The sequence below is a fragment of the Heloderma suspectum genome, chromosome 2, assembly GCF_057233095.1.
Source record: "Heloderma suspectum isolate Gila_16-S chromosome 2, 16-S_ref, whole genome shotgun sequence".
Classification (NCBI taxonomy): domain Eukaryota; kingdom Metazoa; phylum Chordata; class Lepidosauria; order Squamata; family Helodermatidae; genus Heloderma; species Heloderma suspectum.
Genome location: NC_139459.1, coordinates 110,730,009 through 110,750,485, shown reverse-complemented (window position 1 = coordinate 110,750,485; position 20,477 = coordinate 110,730,009). Strand labels below are relative to the sequence as shown.

General features: G+C 40.1%; 1 protein-coding gene across 27 annotated transcripts in view; it reads left to right on the top strand.

The window, feature by feature from the left end:
* The window catches only part of MPDZ (multiple PDZ domain crumbs cell polarity complex component), a 136,933-nt gene that overhangs the window by 47,394 nt on the left and 69,062 nt on the right, over positions 1 to 20,477 (top strand). For 23 of the 27 annotated variants that reach the window (XM_084834489.1, XM_084834490.1, XM_084834491.1 and 20 more), the window contains 6 exons: positions 1,136 to 1,278; positions 2,233 to 2,379; positions 4,108 to 4,296; positions 10,486 to 10,695; positions 12,500 to 12,616; positions 17,220 to 17,381. In XM_084834489.1, the coding sequence (XP_084690615.1) occupies positions 1,136 to 1,278; positions 2,233 to 2,379; positions 4,108 to 4,296; positions 10,486 to 10,695; positions 12,500 to 12,616; positions 17,220 to 17,381 (968 nt within the window). The remainder of the gene's footprint in view (positions 1 to 1,135; positions 1,279 to 2,232; positions 2,380 to 4,107; positions 4,297 to 10,485; positions 10,696 to 12,499; positions 12,617 to 17,219; positions 17,382 to 20,477) is intronic. The other 4 variants (XM_084834503.1, XM_084834497.1, XM_084834508.1 and 1 more) reach the window with 4 other exon arrangements.

Genomic DNA, 20,477 nt, shown 5'->3' with positions numbered 1-20,477 from the left:
CGAGTGACAGAACCTTTTCCGTTCCGGTGGCAGACTGTGGAACCCCGGTCTCAGGGAGCCCGATTGATCCCTCTTTATTGGCATTTTGACGTTGGGTTGGTTTGATTTTTCTCCCTCCTGTGTTTCTATGATACTCGTTGCTGATTCTCTGTTTTTATCATTTCCTTTTTAATTGGTTGTTTTGTGGCTTTCAAATTGATGATTTGTAAGGCACGTGGGTAGCCATTTGGCCAAAAGACTGCAGAAAGTGTCCAAGATGTTTCACACCCAGGATTGCCTCATGTTAAATAGACAAAATGTATCTAGCTCTTAGTTTACTACTGGTTGAGGAGCTGGCTGCTCTTTGTCTAACCTCTGTAGCACACTTTGGAACTGATGCAAATTTCTGTGCTCTGGATAGTCCAGGAAGTGTGTTTGCTGCTGTGCCTTGGACATACGTGACACTCAGTGTGTGTGGAAGTGGGGAGGGGTGGACATTTTAAATATAATTGAGGGACAGGGTCATAGTTACAACTCTCTTTCCATGACCAGCACAGCTGCTCCTCCATCTGGGGATTAGTAGCACATGGAAGATTATATTGTCAGGTGTGCATCCTGTGCAGGCTTGACCGCTCCCAGAGGGTGACATGAGTGTACAAGGTTGGTGCCGAATATGGAATCCAGGGCTTTTGCATCGCATTGAAGACATTTCCGTTTCAAAATACTGTATTTGTTAGCTATTGTTCCTGTGGCACCCATAAAAGCTGACTTCTGGTGTAACAGGAGGTGCGGGACCTTTGATTGTGTCATTCGTTCCATTTATTTGTAGCTCTCTCTGTCCACCCTTTCATCTCTGGGACAGCTGTAGCTACCAGCATCTGTTACCCTTTGCACAGGAGAATGGGACGTTACAGCTGGCTGCTCCCTTTCAGCTTACATTGTGATTCCATCTTGTTTTGATGTGAGAAATCAATGAGCATGGATGATGTTTGAAAGAAGTGAACTTGTAGCTTAGGAAGTAGAGCATCTGTGGCAAAATGTTATGGTTACTGCTTTTAAACCTACTGGTCCTTTGTATACGAGTCTGAGTGCAGTTTTAAAAACAACTGATTCCTTAGTGTTCAGAAGATTGATTATTTTTCTTCTTTCTAGGTAGCTCACGTGAATAAGTTTAGTGAAAGCAGTGGACTGGGGATAAGCTTGGAAGCTACAGTGGGACATCATTTCATCCGCTCTGTTTTGCCAGAAGGGCCAGTCGGGCGATGTGGCAAGCTGTTCAGTGGAGATGAATTACTAGAAGTATGCTGTATTCTCTGCTTTACTTCCTCTCCCTTTTTAAAGGAGATTCTGCTAGAGTTTTTATTTTCTAATATTGTTGCATGTTGATCTAAGAATATTTTGTCATAGTTCATGGAGGGGAAAAAATGGCTGGGTGTATGTATACATTTATTTATTTATTTATTTCTATATTGCCCAATAGCCAAGCTCTATGGGCGGTTCACAAAAATTGAAACCACAAGGTACAGCATAAAACAATATAAAATATGAAAGCTTAAAACTACAGTATAAAAGTACAGCCAGAATAAAACCTAGCAGCATTGCAGAGATTTAAAATACAGATTTAAAACAGCAGAGCTAAAAACCAGAATGCTAAAATGCTGGGAAAATAAAAAGGTCTTCACCTGGTGCTGAACGGGAGACAACATAGGCGCCTGGCCAACCGCTCTACAGAGCTCATTCCACAGCTGGGGTACCACAGCAGAAAAGGCCCTGTTCCTGGTAGCCACCCGCCTCACTTTCTTTGGCATAGGCTCCCGGAGAAGGACCCCTGAAGATGATCTTAGGGTCCAGGCAGGTACATATGGGAGGAGGTTATCCTTCAGATAACCTGGCTCCAAGCTGTTTAGGGCTTTGAATGTTAATACACTTGTGAATGTTAAATTCACAGTAGGGTACAGTGTAATATAGCAGTCTACTCTACAAGCCCCATTCACAAGAATGGAATTTGTACAAAAGCACAGATCTGCACTCTCGAAAAGCCACATATACTGTATATGAATTTTAGAAATCCTGCTCAAATATAATTTGACTTTTAGGAATCCTTTCTGAGTGACACTTGAACTTGTGTAACCTGCTTCCTGTGCTGCTGTATTTTCCCTGCAGTGCCTGCAGGGTGCCATATTTTTATGACATTGAGATGTAAAGTTCATTTTATTTCTTTTTTCTGTTAAATAGTTCGCCTTCTCTTGACAGGTAAATGGAATATCTTTGCTTGGAGAAAATCACAAGGATGTAGTAAATATTTTAAAAGAGCTGCCCATCAAAGTAACGATGGTATGTTGCCGTGCAGCTCCACCTGTTAATCAGTCAGTAATGGATGAGGCTCAGATGGCAGAGCAGGTAAAACAATGTAGGGGCATGTGTCTTGTTTGTGCAAGATGTTATGAATTTGTACCATAGATTTATTTTTTGGAGTGCACATGGTGCACATGGTGTGGGTATCCAGGAGCTGATTCCACACACTACCGTCTTGATCAGGAAATGTGTGGAATCTTGCCTCCAATCAAACCAAACCTCATTGGCAAATACAGCTGGAGAATCCTTGCAGGTACTCACTCTCTGCTCTCATTTTACCTTGCCCAGTGCTCCAGACCATGCTTATTTTGAAATAAGAGAACTTTACTATCCACCAGTACCTTAATGCCTCGGCAGTGGTAGTTCTTGGATGAGTGGGATCTTGCAGTAAGGACATACATTAATCTGCCTTGTGCACAGGTTAATTGCAACCTTGTGACTTCCTCCTCTCTCTGTGGGGGCCCTCCATATGATCTGGAATGGTGACAAATCAGTGTTCTGGATTGTTCGGTGGGCCCCCGCTGATGGAAGAGGCTCTCCTCTTCACAAGGTCACCCTCCATGTGTAGAGGGCGCTGAAAACAGTGATGGGGAGGGCCAGGCCTCGCTTCTCGAGTGTTTACTCTTCTCACATTTAGAATGCCTGAAGAGGGCTAGAGTGGATAACCCATCTGATCTAGTGGCTGGAGTCCTGGATTAGATTTGGACCTAGATTTAAATCCCTACTGTAGATTCTGAAAGTAGCTTTGGTGAAATTACTTCAATTACTGTAGGTGTGCTTTGGTAATGCCAAGAGAAATGTTGAGTCCTTTGCTTTGAATAGCAGAGCTCCCCTCCTACCTCCCACACACCCGGACAAATGCCACAGCACATACTCCATTTAGTTAGGAGAGCATGGGAGGAGGATGTTCAAGAAATAGAAGTCCAAACTCCTTTGGGCATATAGAACTAGTTGCATAGTTGTTTGGATCCAGGCTTGTATTTCAGAGTAATTGCAATCTCTGTCATAGGCTTTTTGTGAAGAGAGCTAGCTAGAAATTGTCTGGCATTTTGTCAAGTAGAAGCGCTCTGTAAATGATTCAATATTAATAGCATAGCAACTTTGATACAGCTGCAAAACAGTGTGCGTGTAAAAATCCACATAGAAACAAAATTGAAATGTAGGTGTCATTCCCTCCTTTGTGTTTGAAGTGGCTTTAGGTGTTTCAAATGCAGGTAAACAAAATGCAAAAAACTTCCTGTTGCCTATGTTTCTTTCCATCTGCTTTTTCTCTCACCTCCCACCGCCCTTTGCAGCAAGCTAATGCACTTGACCACTTCACACATTACATATATGAATAGTGAATAGGAAAAGCAAATAATTGTTCTCCTATCTCTCAGTGTCCATAGCCCCTTTTAATCTGCTGTCCTATGTGTGTGAATGTGGAAGTAAGTTCCGGTGAAATCAGTAGGATTTATGTCCAACTGAATGTGGTTTGGATCAGGTTGCTAGTTTCTTTTATGCTTTAGCTTGAGACCAGTTCTTTGAAAATACACATTTGATGTCAAGAGTGTAAGTGTAATGGTATTTTATCCTTTGCTTAACACGGAGTTTTTATAATATGGTAAATTTATCACAATATTTTACAAATGGTATCAGCAGTTATTCAAACATTAATATAAAGGAATGTGATCTCTGAACTTTCTAGCAATAATGATGTGCATGACAGATAATTTGTGGCAGAATAATAATTGTAGGTTTATTTATAAAACATGATTATGTTCAATTTTCCAGTCTCACATAGACCTCGGTGGACTTCTTGGCTCTTCAGAAACGGAAGATGCTAACTTGGAGATGGCTAATGTGGGCCAGAATACAGATGAGGTTCAAGGATCTCCTCTGGCAATGTGGGAAACAGAAATACAGCAAATTGAGCTAGAGAAAGGGAGCGTGGGACTAGGCTTTAGCATATTAGATTATCAGGTAATTTCTGTTTTTTTTTCCAGAAAGGGTGCATTCTGTCCCTTTTTATAAAATATATATTTGAATGTAATATCAGACATTACTGTCAAATGTGCTACACAGAGTAAACTTGTTCAGCTAATTCTATGTACCTTCATTCTGATCAGTTCTGATGTCTTTGATAAGACAAGCAGTGGTCTATGCAGAATGTCAGCTTGCATTAACATCTGATCATGTTGTTCAGACTTTTAATTGATTTGAGGAGAATTCTACACATTACATCAGTGATCTACTTACTAGTAGCAATTATCACTTGACAAAATGAGTATGCAGAGCTTCTAGCATGAGTCACCACAGCCTAGAGATGTTGAGGCAATCTGCCTGATTTAATTTTCAACACAGATATAATCATTGTAAACCGCCCAGAGAGCTTTGGCTATTGGGCAGGATAGAAATGCAATCAATCAATCAATCAAATTGTGGTTCCACTGGTATGGACATGTACTCAGGCCCTCTTTAAGTCTAGTTCTGTCCAATTTAATTTCTGTTCAGTCTTATTTTTAGCAATAGCTAAGATACTCAGAAATTCAGACACACACGCACACACAGTGCCTTGCATAAGAATTCATCCTCTGACTTTTCCACATTTTGTTGTGTGTTACAAGCTGAAATTAAAATGGATTTAATTGGCATTTTTACCATTTGATTTACACAACATGTTGAACACTTTGAAGGTGCAAAATAGTTTTATTGTGGCACAAAAGTTAATTAAACAATAACAAACTGGCATTTGTTGGTCGCATGAGTATCCCCCTGCCCCCCGAGTCAATACTTGGTAGAAGCACCTTTGGCAGCAATTACAGCTGTGAGTCTTTTGGGGTAAGTCTCTACCAGCTTTGCGCATTTGGATCCTGCCATTTTTGCCATTTTACCATCTTCTTGGCAAAATTTCTTGAGCTCTGTCAGGTTGAATGGGGACTGTTGGTGAACAGCAACTTTCAAGTTTGCCACAAATCTCAAATGGATTTAGGTCAGCTTTGACTGGGCCATCCTAAGACGTTCGGGTTCTTGGTTTTTAAACCATTCTAGTGTAACTTTGGCTGTGTGTTAAGGCAAACCTCCATCGCAGTCCCAGGTCCCTTGCAGACTGAAACAGGGTTTCCTCTAGTACTGCCCTGTTTTTGGCTCCTTCCATCTTGCCCTCAATCCTGACCAGTTCCCTGTCCCTTCTGATGAAAAGCATCCCCACAACATGATGCTGCCACCGCCATGCTTCACTGTGGGGATGGTGTTCTCAGGATGATGAGCACTGTTGGCTTTGCGCCACAACTAGGGTTTTGCAGTAAGGCCCCAAAATTCAGTTTTGGTCTCATCATACCAGAGACCTTTTTCCTACATGTTTGCTGTGTCTCCCACATGCCTTTTGGCAAAATGGAAACGGGATTTGATACGGGTTTTTTTTCAGCAATGGCTTTCTTCCCGCCACTCTTCCATAAAGCCCAGCTTTGTGGAGCATCTGGGCGATAGTTGCCCCATGGCCGTTTTCTTCCGTCTCAGCTGTGGATCTCTCTAGCTCTTTTAGAGTTACCATTGGCCTCTTGGTTGCTTCTCTGACTAATTTCCTCCGGTCACTGAGTTTTGGTGGATGGGCTTCTCTAGGCAGATTTGCAGTTGTGCCATATTCTTTCCATTTTGTAGTAATGGATTTAACAGTTGCTTGCACCAGAGCTTATTTCGGGGTGTCACAGCAAAGGGGGTGAATACTTATGCAATCCAGACTCTTCAGTTTTTTATTTGCTCCGGGTGAGGTTAATAATTTCGGATATTTTTTTATAACTCAATCCTGATTGGTGCTTTTCCAGAACTTTATCACGTACTTGTTTTGATAGTTCCTTAGTCTTCATGATGCTGTTCGTTTAGATATGCTCTACCAACAAACTCTGAGACCTTCAAGAAACAGGTGTATTTAATCTGAGATCATATGACACTTGAATTGCACACAGGTGGACTCCATTCAACTAATTATATGACTTCTGAAGACAGTTGCTTGCACCAGAGCTTATTTCGGCGTGTCACAGTAAAGGGGGTGAATACTTATGCAATCCAGACTCTTCAGTTTTTTATTTGTAAATCATTTTATAATTATGTAGATTTTTCCCCTCTTCGACATTATGGGCTATTTTGTGTAGATCAGTGACAAGAAATCCTAATTAAATCCATTTTAATTCCAGGTTGTAAATAACAAAATGTGGAAAAGTCAAAGGGGTGTGTGTGTGTGTGTGTGTGTGTGGAGAGAGAAAGTTGAATGTGCAGTACTTTGCACAAGGTATACAAAAGCTGCAAAGAACAGCACTGAAACTGACTAGCTTTCTGCTCACCTTTGCAGTGAGAATTGAGAAGTCCCTTTGCTGTGGAGTTGAAATTGACAAAAAGTTTGAAACCCCTTGTTTGTGAAACCTCTGCAGTGAGAGAACTTTCCTAATTACTGCAGAGGTTGGTGGTAAAACTTGTCAGTTTCAGTGCTGTTCTTTGCACAGGGATTAGCTAATGTGCAATTAGTGCCAAACTTCCCAGGACTGGTGCCTCGTAGCTCAAACCATTGCACAAGCAAGCAGGGAGGTCTGAAAAACATGCACAGAAGTTGTTTGGAAACTGTTGAGATATCTGAGACCTTATATGGCATGTTTGTGGACATCTGATACCAAGGGTGGGAACAGTGGAAATCTCCATGGAAATAAAAGAATGAGTTCCACATATTGCTACCACACAAAACTGCCTCATGGGGACAAAGCAGGCATTACTTTTAATCTGTGTCTTGTACCGATGTCTTTTGATGTTTACTCTAGAGTGGGTGCAGAATCCAGATCTTAAAAGCCCCCTTGCCCCCCACACTAGGGTCCTGATCTGGATCAGGGGCCCTGCGCCTACTCTAGAGTAAAAATGAAAAATGTAGCTGCTAGACACATATTTAAAGTAATGTATATTTTGGCCGTTATATTATTAGGCCAATAGTACAAGATAGATTTCAAGTTGGGAGGTGTTACGTCTCAGCACATGATCACTGATGTTAGAAGTCTGAATTTGTAAACTTTGATCTTAGAACATGTTTTTGTTGTTCAGTCGTGTCCGACTCTTCGTGACCCCATGGACCATAGCACGCCAGGCCTTCCTGCCCTGCGCTCTCTCCCGGAGTGTGCTCAAGTTCATATTCATTGCATCGGTGATGCTATCTAGCCATCTCATCCTCTGTTGTCCCCTTCTCTTTTTCCCTTCAGTCTTTCCCAGCATCAGGGTCTTTTCCAGAGAGTTTTCTCTTTGCATTAGGTGGCCAAAATATTGGAGCTTCAGCTTCAGTATCTGTCCTTCCAATGAGCACTCAGGGGTGATTTCCTTTAGGATGGACTGATTGGACCTGCTTGCAGTCCAGGGGACTCGTAAGAGTCTTCTCCAGCACCACAGTTCGAAAGCATCAATTCTTCGGCGCTCAGCCTTCCTTATAGTCCAGCTCTCAAAGCCATACATTACTACTGGGAAAACCATAGCTTTGATTAGACGGACCTTTGTCGGCAAGGTGATGTCTCTGCTTCTTACTATGCTGTCTAGGTTTGCCATAGCTTTCCTCCCAAGGAGCAAGCGTCTTCTAATTTCATGGCTACAGTCACCGTCTGCAGTGATCTTGGAGCCCAAGAAAGTAAAATCTGTCACTGCTTCCATTTCTTCCCCTTCTATATGCCAGGAAGTGATGGGGCCAGATGCCATGATCTTATTTTTTTTAATGTTGAGTTTCAAACCAGCTTTTGCACTCTCCTCTTTCACCCTCAACAAGAGGCTCTTGAGATCCTCTTCGCTTTCTGCCATTTGGGTGGTATCGTCTGCATGTTGTTGATAATTCTCCTGGCAATCTTAATTCTGACCTGTGATTCATCCAGCCCAGCGTTTCTCATGATGTACTCTGCATATAAGTTAAATAAGCAGGGTGACAATATGCAGCCTTGTCGTACTCCTTTCCCAATTTTGAACCACTCGGTTGTTCCATGTCTGGTTCTTACTGTTGCTTCTTGACCCTCATACAGGTTTCTCAGGAGACGGGTAAGGTGGTCTGGTACTCCCATCACTTTAAGAATTTGCCACAGTTTGTTGTGATCCACACAATCAAAGGCTTTAGCGTAGTCAGTGAAGCAGAAATAGACGTTTTTCTGGAATTCTCTTGCTTTCTCCATGATCCAGCGAACGTTGGCGATTTGATCTCTAGTTCCTCTGCCTCTTCGAAACCCAGCTTGTACTTCCAGTAGTTCTCGTTCGCATACTGCTGAAGCCTAGCTTGTAGGATTTTGAGCATCACCTCGCTGGCATGTGAAATGAGCGCAATTGTGCGGTAGTTTGAACACTCTTTGGCGTTGCCCTTCTTTGGAATTGGAATGTAAACTGACCTTTTCCAGTCTTGCGGCCATTGTTGAGTTTTCCAAATTTGTTGGCATATTGAGTGCAGCACTTTTAGGATTTTAAATAGCTCAGCTGGAATACTGTCATCTCCGCTAGCTTTGTTGTTACTAATGCTTCCTAGGGCCCACTTGACTTCACTCTCTAGGATGTCCGGCTCAAGTTCAGTGACCGCACTATCATGGCTATCAGGGACATTCAGATCTTTCCTGTATAGTTCTTCTGTGTATTCTTGCCACCTCTTCTTAATCTCATCTGCTTCTGTTAGGTCCCTGCCTTCTTTGTCCTTTATCATGCCCGTCTTTGCACAAAACGTTCCCTTGAGATCTCCAATTTTCTTGAAGAGATCTCTAGTCTTTCCCATTCTGTTGTTTTCCTCGATTTCTTTGCATTGTTCATTTAAGAAGGCCTTCTTGTCTCTCCTTGCTATTCTCTGGAAGTCTGCATTCAGTTGGATATATCTTCCCCTTTCTCTCTTGCTTTTCGCTTCCCTTCTTTCTTCAGCTACTTGTAAAGCCTCATCAGACAGCCACTAGACATTTATAAAAATGTAGGTCCACAAAAATATGTTGCATCTGTAATGCTGTCGTGACAATCAGAAGAGTTTATGTCCAGCCGTCTGCCTAGCATTCTAGCTTTAAACATACAGGGACTTTCTGAACTGGGGAAAGAGTCAAATCTACAATCCCTTCTGCATTCTGAAGTAGCAGAGCTCTATTTTACTGATTCTGCTCTTAGTACATTTCTGCAATTTCCTGAGCTGGTATCACAAGCTGTGATGTTACACAGCCTGTTTTCTCAGCATTTTGTAGTCTGATTTGGAGCAAAGCCTATGTAAAATAGATGGGATATTTTATGATATAAGAAGGTGATTGCTAGAAACTGGCAACAGTTTCATTCGTGTTCCTTATGAATTGAATATTTTGGCCTGGAGGAGATGTATAAATAAATGTGTGTGTGTGTGTGTGTGTGTGTGTGTGTCCACACAGTGCTGTTTTGGAGATACCACCATTTTTGTAAGATGTTTAAATAGCGAAGCCTCTTATTCTTTAGGAGGTAAATATATGATATGGGATTATTAAGGGACCAAGTAGAGAATTTTAGCTTATATCCCATCTAAATAAAGAGGGCTTGGGATATTTAATTCATATATAGTTTCTTTTTTCTAATTGATTAAAAGTACATCTTAGATTTACATGAACTGTGTATGTCAAAGTGCTTTTCTGTAAGCATGTTAGAGGTGAAATTATATTTCCACTAGGTCTTTTGGCTGTTATATGAGAGAGTATAATTTAGTCTGTTACTTATAGGGAAACACATATCCATTAGAAGACTTCCGGTTGATCACTGTCTGGATCTTTCCATCTTTTAGCATACCTAAAGATGTTCCACATGCCCACAGATAACAAGAAAGAGGAGACATGCTATTATTGTGGGCACAGTTTATATTATTTTCTGGAGGCTATTATTTACTGCAGCGCAAAACACAATTGAAATTGAAATAATCTGGTGGCCTGTTGTGTGTTTGGGAGCATATATATATATATATATACACACACACACACACACACACACGCGCGCACACACACACACGTCCTCCATGCAAGCATGAACTTAACCAATAATTTTAGCATTATGGCAGGTCCATGCACACCTGAAAAGGATGTTATCAATTTTCTTGCATGGGCAAAGTTTGCTTATAATTTAATCTTTTAAAATTGAGAAGACTTGACTAAACTGGTTTTCTCATTTCCTCCCTGCTTTAATAAGGACCCGGTGGACCCTGCAAATACAGTGATTGTGATCCGCTCTCTAGTTCCTGGGGGAGTTGCTGAGCAAGATGGCCAGCTCCTCCCAGGAGACAGACTTATGTTTGTCAATGACATCAACTTGGAAAATGGTAGCCTGGAGGAAGCCGTGCAAGCACTGAAAGGAGCACCAATGGGAACTGTTAGAATAGGAGTCGCTAAGCCATTGCCTGTAAGGATGTTAACTTTATATATTTGGATTTTATATTTTGCAAAGAAATCATACAGGGCTCTTCACAAATGCATGTACTTCATTTATTTATTCATCAATTGATGACTCACACAGCTGAATGTGTGAACTGACCCCATTTTGTTTGATATTATACAGTGTCTATGATGTTTCATCAGCAATGATGAAACCATTCACACATGGACAAATCCTGACATTTGCAGGATCAGTTGATAAACCTATCTCTGAACCAGCCCATAGTGTCTGATCTGTAAAGAAATCTATGCTTGAGATCCATGAAGGTGGCTCAATTAATATCATCTTGTTCTGGCACCTGAATAAGACTTTAGTTTGGGCATGGGCTAATTTGTGCACAATAATGTCAGGGGTCCACCCTCATTTTTCAGAAAATGTAGAGAGGGAGCATGGTTTTAATAAAATCTTTTTGATAGTTTTCTCATAACCTGAAAAGAATAAACTGGATTTTCTTGAATCAAAGCATTGAATATATTAATTTTCCAACTGCTTCTCTGCAAACATAAGATTCATTCAGGCAGATCTATTTCATACATCAGTTTTGTATGTGCAAGAAGGGATGGATATCCTCTGTTCTTCAAAATTTCTGGAAATTTAGCATCTCCAAGGGGGAATATTAGAGATATTCAATCATATCTTTGAATGAGCAGAACTGATCTGATTTGCTGGCTTGCTTCCACAAATTCATTTAATCAGCAAGAGAATAAGTTTGCCTTGTGGTTTGAGAGATACTTTTTGTAAATATATGACATGTATCTTCCTATTCTCTGGCTGAGTCCTGTTGCAGCGCAAGTGTTAGCAGAATAACTTTCCTATATTCCTGTACTGTCAGTGTTACAAAATTTGCCAGCGGTTGTGCTTGGTATTCTTTTACATAACGAAGGAAGAATGTTAAATTGTTTAATGAGCGGCTTCATTAGCATTTTTGCATGCAGAAATACTACAGTGTTTTAAAAATATTGATTTAGGCTTCAAACAATATCTTTTAGATAGATCCATGTTCCCTATCCCTAAAATAAGATTAATAATGCTTCGTTGTTGTAAATACAATGATAATGTCTTTCATTACAATTACAGTAAGAAATAATATACTTTGTTTATATAGAATTTGGAGTGTATAATTTCATATTAAAATTGTCTATGTTGAAACTTGTAATAATGAGGGGGAAGCAGCATTTATGGCAAATTAATGAAAACTATTATCCCTCAATGACTTACAGCTAGATCCACAAGCTAGTTAGGCAAATCTTCTTATATGAAAGCTAGTTTATACCCTGTCCTGAGCACACTATCATAGAGGTAGGTGCTATTGAGATCAGTGGAACTTCCTTACAAACAGTTGTGTTTGGAACCCAAGGGTAAGTGGGGTTGAGGTTGGTGGGACTAAATAGACTTTAATCTAGTTTGCTAGGCTTAACTTCATTGGAGATCAGGCTCTTAGGCATGAAACGCAAATCTAGAAAGGTAGATATAAATCATCATCGGGTCTGGAAAAACAGTCCGTATTCCCTAGTGCCCGCATCAGAGCATTAAGTCCCACCTCTGTGCACAGTTCAAAGGATATTTCAAACCCACAGGCACCAGCATCCCATTTTTCAATTTTTCCCCCAGCTTTGTAAATCATTACACTTGTGCAGGACTATAATATCATTTCCAGCAATCTCTTTTCTGATCTTTGCATTCATTCATCTAAAATTTCCTTAACATTACTCATGCTGCATGCCCTGAACACTGGCCATCACCCAACTCAAGAACTTCATTCTTTCTGCAGCTTTCACCAGAAGAGGGCTATGTTTCTGCTAAGGAAGATTCCTTCTTCTACACTGCCCAGTCCTTTGAGGAGGAAGGGCTAGCTGATTCAGCCCTCTTCCATGCTCAGCTGGCTCTGGTTAGTGGCCACTTCCTTATCATGATAATGTGTGAAAACCCTTTTAATCTATTGAATAACGTGTTGTCTTGGAGGGATGTAGGAAGAATCGTGAAGTTGTAATGTAAACAAGGTATGCTTAGCTTTCCTTCAAGTGCTTAAGATGGTTACTTAGTCAGTCAAGGTGCTGATATCAGAAAATTCCAAATATATCAACAATAAATGATCTAGCCAATTTAATTTTTAGACATAGTAAAACAAGACAGTGCTTTGGATTGGATCTCCAAAACTAAGACATGTAGGTACATTATCCCATTTTGAGAAACTTGTCTCTGTACAAGCTAAGGAAATTAAGGTTGCAATCCTATGTTCATTCTAATGAGTTTATGACCCAGTTTGCATGACACAACAGCCCACTGTGGCATAATTTAGCCACATTGGCTGCCGCGTTGTGCCAGATGCCCATGGGTGCCCTTTGCTTACCATGGTTTGCTGTGTCGTGCGAACCCAGTGTTGTGGGTTGTTTGAGAGAGGAGACAATCCTCAGATGTAATCCTTAAAACAGCTATGGGTTATTTCAGGGTTGTCTGCTTCAAACAACTCATGATCCCGGGTTCACATAACATGCAAGCTACGAGCGTGCTTTTGCCACTGCTTGCAAATTCAAAATGGTGGCCAGCACACACCGCTAAACCCCTCAGGGAAATTGACCCACAGTGGCTTAGCATTCCATGCTAACAGCCCCAGTTTCTTAGACCTCACTTGGATTGATTTCTGAGTAAACAAGCATAGGATTGGGCTCTCAATCACCTATTCAAACCCAGTGGTATTTTAAAAAATTGGAAGGAGATAATATTACAGCATATTTTGGTTTTTTATATATATTTTTGTTCATTTCATGGAAATACCTGTTTCAGGTGTGAAATGCTACACAGTTCTAAAAGCTAGATTATAATTTTTTTAGTAGTAAGCTGCAACTTTGATCAAATAGTGTAGGACATCATCCAGCCAAAGCTAAGCTAATTAACTGCATGCACCCTGTGATATCACTTAGATGCAGGATTTATAATAATATTTTTCAGGAAACATCTATTTTTATCAACCCCTAATAGATCAATGTCAAGAATACTGGGATTGATGTTGAACAAAACGCATTTTCCGTGCATTTCCTAAAAAAGCACTTAATGCAGATAAATTTAAAGATTTGACAGATAGCTTTGCATTGTAAAAAGTATAATACACACATTGTACAATAGAGGAACAAAGCTTTCACAGAGTTTCCGAAGCTGAAAGTTAGCTTTGCTTTGCTTTACATTTTAAAGGAAATGAACAAACCACAATGAAATCACTACTGAGTAGGTGCACAGAGCCTGCTGGCTTGGCAAAGGGCTGAGTAGAACTTGATTGAGTTACTGTACATTTTGTTTCGCTATTCACCTTTATCTTATTGTTTATTGAGTGGACATAGTGAGCCAGCTCGCACATAAGGAGAAGCCACCATGGGTGAATTACCCCATGGAGCTTCTCATTTCAGTCTCAGTCACCATTTCGAAAATTCAAGCCACAGCAGGGGGTGCACCATGGCTTGTTACATGCAAACCCAGTGAGAGTGAGTTGTTGAGGTTGTTATCAAGCCACCCATAACCCTAAAGCAGGCCATGGGTTCTGAGTGGCTTATTCCCTACCACACCTTGAATTTTCAGAATGTAAAACAGCAAGCCCCGTGGGGAAATTCACCTATGGTGGTTTGCCGTTATGTTTGAACCAGGTCATTGCCTATATAGTACTTTTGTCTTGCCACTGGGATTCCTGGAAGAACATCTACAGTGTAAAGTTAACCCATTTTTTAAAGACAATGAATGCTGGGAAGTGTATCTGGGTGTATGAGTACATAGAATCCTCTATTAAGGCTGCAGTCCTATATCCATTTTTTCTGGGAGTGATCCCCATTGAACTCTGACTGGGTTCACATAACACAACAACCCATACTCAAGGTTGAATGTGGCTTATCATTGAACCGTGGGTTGTTGTTGAACCATGGGTTGTTGTTGAAACTTGGGTTTTGTATTATGTGAACTCAGCCATGCTAACAAACCATGGTTTGTTAACCATGAACAAAGCACCAAAGAGAGCTTTGGCTGTTGGGCAGTATAGTAAATAAATAAATAAATAAATAAACAAATTTGTGAATTGTGGGTTATTCGTGGTTAACAAACCATGGTTTGTTAGCATGGCTGGGTTCACACAACACAAAACCCCATGTTTCAACAACAACCCACAGTTCAATGACAACCTATACTCAACCGTGAGTATGGGTTGTCGTATTGTGCGGACTCAGCCAATGTGACTTCTGAGGTTATGTGTATAGGGCTGTGCTGTAAGACATATGTTGCACCCACACAGTGGATTGGATTCCGGCTTAGTCATCCTTAGAGTAGAATCATTGAAATCAGTGGGATTTAAGTTAGTCATGACTAAGTCTGGATCCAGCCCAATTTTATAGTCCCAAGGGTTCTTTGGAATAAGCCATAATATTTAAACCTACCCTCAGAATCGGTGCTTTCGTTTTTTAAAAGTGTTTTTCTGGCCTTCATAGTTTGCAGAAATAAGCTTGCAACTATTAGCAGTGATAGATTCATTTGCAGCTGGTAGTTAAATATACCAAAGGACTTGGGGCGGGGACAAGTAAAAAAGTCAAAATCTAACTTTGTTTCTAATATCCAGATTCTATCCACATTACTTAGAATTCATGATACCTGGAACCTCATGCAATGGGTTGAGAAATGAAATGATGCTTTGAAGACATAAAGTATTGTGTCCAAAATGTTAATTGTAAATTATGACAAAATTGGTCGTGTGTTGAACTGTAGATGTATTTAAAAATGATGTCTTTCTACATCCTGTTCTATTTGCTTAATTCAAAATGCATCTGTTCAGCTCAACTTTTTCTCTACTCACTCAGATCACTCTACTCACTCAGCACTCGGGTTTTTTTACTGGTTCTATGTGGGTCGATTCATTTTATCTGTGAGGCATGGGAGCTAAGCTTCCACCATGTGACTGCTTCCCACATCTCTCTAATAATGTATATAGGAATCAGTCACATTGGAGAGCTACTAGAAGTCAGATTAAACACTGGTGGACTAGATGGACCATAGGCTGATTCTATGTGGTTGTTCACATAAAATGACAACCCAGAGATATAGGTTGAGTATGGGGTGTCATTGAATCATGGGTTGTTGTGTTGTGTGAAACCAACCACATTAACAAACCATGGTTTGTTAACCATGAACAACCCACAAAGAGAACCCATGGGTTGTTTATGGTTAACAGTCTCTCTCTATAAGGCAACTTCATGTGTCCATTTGGAGGCAGCTGAGATTATTTTTTCCACATCTGCATTTCTGGCCCCTCTGAAATCTAGCCCCCATTTTGTACACGTGAGCTGCACTAATTCTCAGTGTCTTTTCAGAGATCACTACATTAGGCACTAGCTACATGTTGCTGTGTAACTATGGGGTCTGGAAATATGCTTTATAAAAACTTTAAAGCTGAGCTTCTTGAGGCAGAAAATTCCATACCATATAATGAGATTCTATACCAGCACACCAAAATGTAGCATAGAATACACACAGCTCATCTTATAGGCAGCTTAATTTGGCGGAACTGATAGTAGACAAATGGATTGGGAAGTTCTCTTGCAAATGAGTAGGAGCATTGTAGTAATGCTCTGGTGCTCTTGTGCCGGTCCTGTTCCTTCCAATTAAGTTTTCACTTCAGAGTTTCCTGGCAGACTGTGCTTCTTGACTACTTTTTGTAGGAGACTTGATCCTTATTTCTTTATTTTTGTTAAAACATGTTTTACTGAACCTATCATCTGGCAGAAATTTGGCATTACGTGCATGGGGTGAAACGGAGTTTTGCTTCTGAATTCAATAGGAGGAGGATTACACCCATGTTATTTACATAGTTAACTGTGTGATTTGGTGGTGACAATGCTTAAGCATGTACGAAAATGTAATTAGTGCACAGGGACATACACAGCACATTCTTAAAGAGAATCATAATTAATAATCATATGAAATACTGGTTAAAAAATTTGTAACCTGTGTTAGCTAACTTGAAATGATCAACGGTAAGTTTTCAACTTTTGGTTGAAATAAAATATTTAAAAAAAAAATATGACCAGTAAAGCAGTTTGAATCTTAGATATATAAATCACGTAATATATTTATTAGAGATTTAAAATAGACCTACTTAGAGAATCTTAAAGGATGCATGGCACTATCTTCAGCCGTGAGTAGCGTGTAAGATTTTTTTCCCCCCAGAGATTACATGAAAATAAAATATTTTTTTCCCAACACACTGCCTATGATTCAATATACTTGCAAATTCAGACCCAAATCATGTTCTCAGATAACACTTGTGCAGTATTGAACTTGAGGTTATGGAGGCATTGTTAAAAATAGAAAGATGTCAAAAGATTTTGTGTGTAGGAGATTGAAAAGAAAAGTATTACAAAGCAAAGTCGTAGGAAGTATTTAGCCACAGATGCAAATGTTTGGGGCTTATGTGATACGAAGGTAGCAGATAGCCTGACTGATTAAATTGTCTTTGCTGTTAGGTGGACTCAAGTGAGGCAGATCTAGCAGAGCAATCCACCTTTGAATTGCAGTATTCCACAGACAATGATGGTACATTCCAGTCTTCAGCTTTAGCTCTGCATAGCAGCACCTGCACCGATGATCTGAAGTATAGTCTCTCACCACCCTCTTCAACTCCCAAGGTAAAAATGAAAAAAAAAATCATTTGATGGATGGTGATAAAGTAACACTGAATGTGAAAATGTTTGTCTGGCAATGTACTGGATGTAGAGACACTATTGTTGCCACAGTTGGTTCCATCTGTTCGTAGGTTTGTTATTAGATTAAAGAGCAATTTCATTTAGGTAGTAGCATTGATTGAACACCTTTCAGCCTTTCAGAAACAAAGTGTTTAACAGACCAGTTGCTTTTTGTATTGTTGGAAAGACAACATAATTTGGAGTGTTCCATTAAAAAAAATAATCATGGTTCAAATGAATCTAAATAATTATCAGATATTTTCAAAAAGGTTTATGTAAGAGTAATTAAGTATTGCTCCATGCATAACAGTTCAGGCATGAAAAACTGCCCATTTTCTCAATTTCTTTAATTGCAAGCAGTTAGTTATTCTTCTTCTTTGGCAAATGAGCTCTCAAAATGAGGCTAAATTAAATCAGCACCAAAATAGCATTAAAATGTTGGAATTTCAATGGATTAATCAATAAAGAAGCAGTTTAAAAAATGTATTGATCCCATACCCATATACCATTTCTTTTTTTTTTTTTTGCTTGATGGTGTCTTTTATTTCCTTTCCCATGTTTTCCCTCCATTTCTTGGCAACCTGTTAATTTTTTTTTAAAGCTTGAGTCATTCCATGTGCTTCTTTTAATACTCATGGTGGGCCTGGCATCATCATTGCCGATGATGTTGATTCATTTTCTTTGTTGGTTTGCAGTGTATATTCTTGAAAAGAGGAGCTGCTCTTCTTTCACACCTGAGATCACCAGCTGGCTGTATCCCTTCTGGAATGTATTTCAGCCTTACTGGCCAGGGGGCTGACAGCCGGAGTTTATCTCCTAATGGAATTTCCTAATCCACAACAGAATGTACCTTTGCTGTGCCAGTGAGACAGATTGCATTGTTTAACTTAGTAATTGTTACTTAAAGGGATTAGACAGAGTGCATGCTGGGAAATGTACATTCTGCAACACATCTGGTCTTATAGAAGATGTCCAACTGGCGTTCTTGAAGTCTCTCATTTCCCATCTAAGAGAATGAGAGTAAAATTCTCACACTCAAAATTTGTAGTATTTTATATTCCACTTTGCCCAGATAAAAATAGCTACACAAAGAGAGAGGCCATGTAGCTCTTTGGCTATGATCCAGTGACTTTTATATGTGCATGGAAATATTTTTCTCTTCCCTTCTGGGAGCTGAGAAACATATGGAGTAGGGGCTATCTTTTCACATGGGGAATATTTCCCTTCTTAGAAGAGCACATGAAACCCTCACGTGCAAGCCTTTGGATCTAAGTTTGAAATTAAAGTGAGTGCAGTAGTGAACAACAATTCTATAAGAGGCATACTGTAGTTTTACTAATCAAAATGAATTTTTTAAAAAATCAATCTTTTTTTTTTTTTCAAAAAAGCAAAAAGCACGTTATATCACAGGTTGTTTTAATGTAGACTTGTTTTGGAGCCACTATCAACACTTGCAAAATGACAAATATAGGAAGGATTTTTATAATTAAAAACAAACATTATGCTATAATTTATCTCAGATACAGTAGTTGGTGCGGATAATTAAAGCAGTGATGGGTGTGGGACTCGGATTTCATTATTGCTTGATGTGCGTTCAAATATGACTTCAGCAGGAGCAGAGTCTGTCTCCTTAAGTATAAATATTCAGGTTGGAATAATAAATGCAGTTCAGACCTGGTTAAATTGTCTGAAGCATCTCCTGTCCTTTATGAGATTCAATTAATTACATCATACTGATTAAAAACATTTAGCCTTTGCTCAGTTAATGGTAAGGTATCAGGAGGAACAACCACAGTTTGTTTTCATGACTTTATAACCCCTCTTAAGTTTTTTTTCCACCTGCTAATACGCTATATTACATCAATTACACTATATGAGGTGACTACAAAATATATTTGTGTGGGTTAGTAAAGAACTAGTCAATGAAGCATTGACATAATGCAGATTAATATATGGCTTCTTATTCTTATAAGGGCAGTGCAAGGAAATATGGACCTGGTTTGCATATAACGAAAGCCCATGGTTTAAACAACCCGTGAGTTGTTGTGCAGGTGTGCCTGCCACTTCCACTTTTAATAAACAACCTACAAGTGGCTGGATCATAGGTTGTTGAGCGTGGTGTGTGAACCTAGAGCGCTGAGTTGTTTAGGGGCTAAACAACCCAGCACCTAAGCCATGGTTTGTTGTTGCATTAATTGCTAGGTTTATCCCCTAAGAGCGCAATCCTATGTTGGTAGTCAGCAGCCTCTGAAGTTGGAGGCTGCCAAGTATCCTAATGCAGGGCAGCCGGAGCACAGAGACAGTCCTCGCCTCCGTGCTCTGGCCTCCCTGCTTTTTTGCTCGACAGGGAATTTCACCTGTTTAGCCTCAGTGTTTCAGAGTAGGAGGGAAGGAGGCTGGGGCAAGTATAGGAAGCTGCATAAGGCAGCTTCCCTGATCTCCTCCCTGCCCTCAAGACCATCCCCTTTTCCCCTCTCCGTGCTCAGGTTCTGAGCGTGGGGAGGTAGCCAGCACGGTACTTTCTGCGCCGGTGGGGAGGGGGAGGGGAGCGTGGTTTACTGGTTCTGAGGTCAGAGCTAGTAAACCAAACAATCCTATGGCCCCCCCAGACATTGTCCTACGGCCATAGGATTGCTCCCTAAACAACCCAGCCCTCTGGGTTTTCACATCACTCCCAATAACCTATGAATGGGCCGATTGTAGGTTGTTGATTAAAAATGTAAGTGGCTGGTTTGCTATAGGCAGCACACCCACTGTCTCCCACTTGATCCTGACAGCTGGTGCTACATGCAAACTGGCCCATAACGTGCTATAAAGTTGTGCCTTTGTATGGCTTTCAAGCAAATAGAAGCAGCATTTTTGTAATGGCTTTTGAAAGGAAGAACGTACTGCCTCAAACATATCTTACAAACCCACATTCTAAACATACTACTTTGGACAACCCTCAGCCACAGATTTATGATCAATTTCAATAAAACTAAATCCTTTATTATTAGGAATCAAACATGAATATTTGAAATGGTTTCAGGTTCTTTGGGT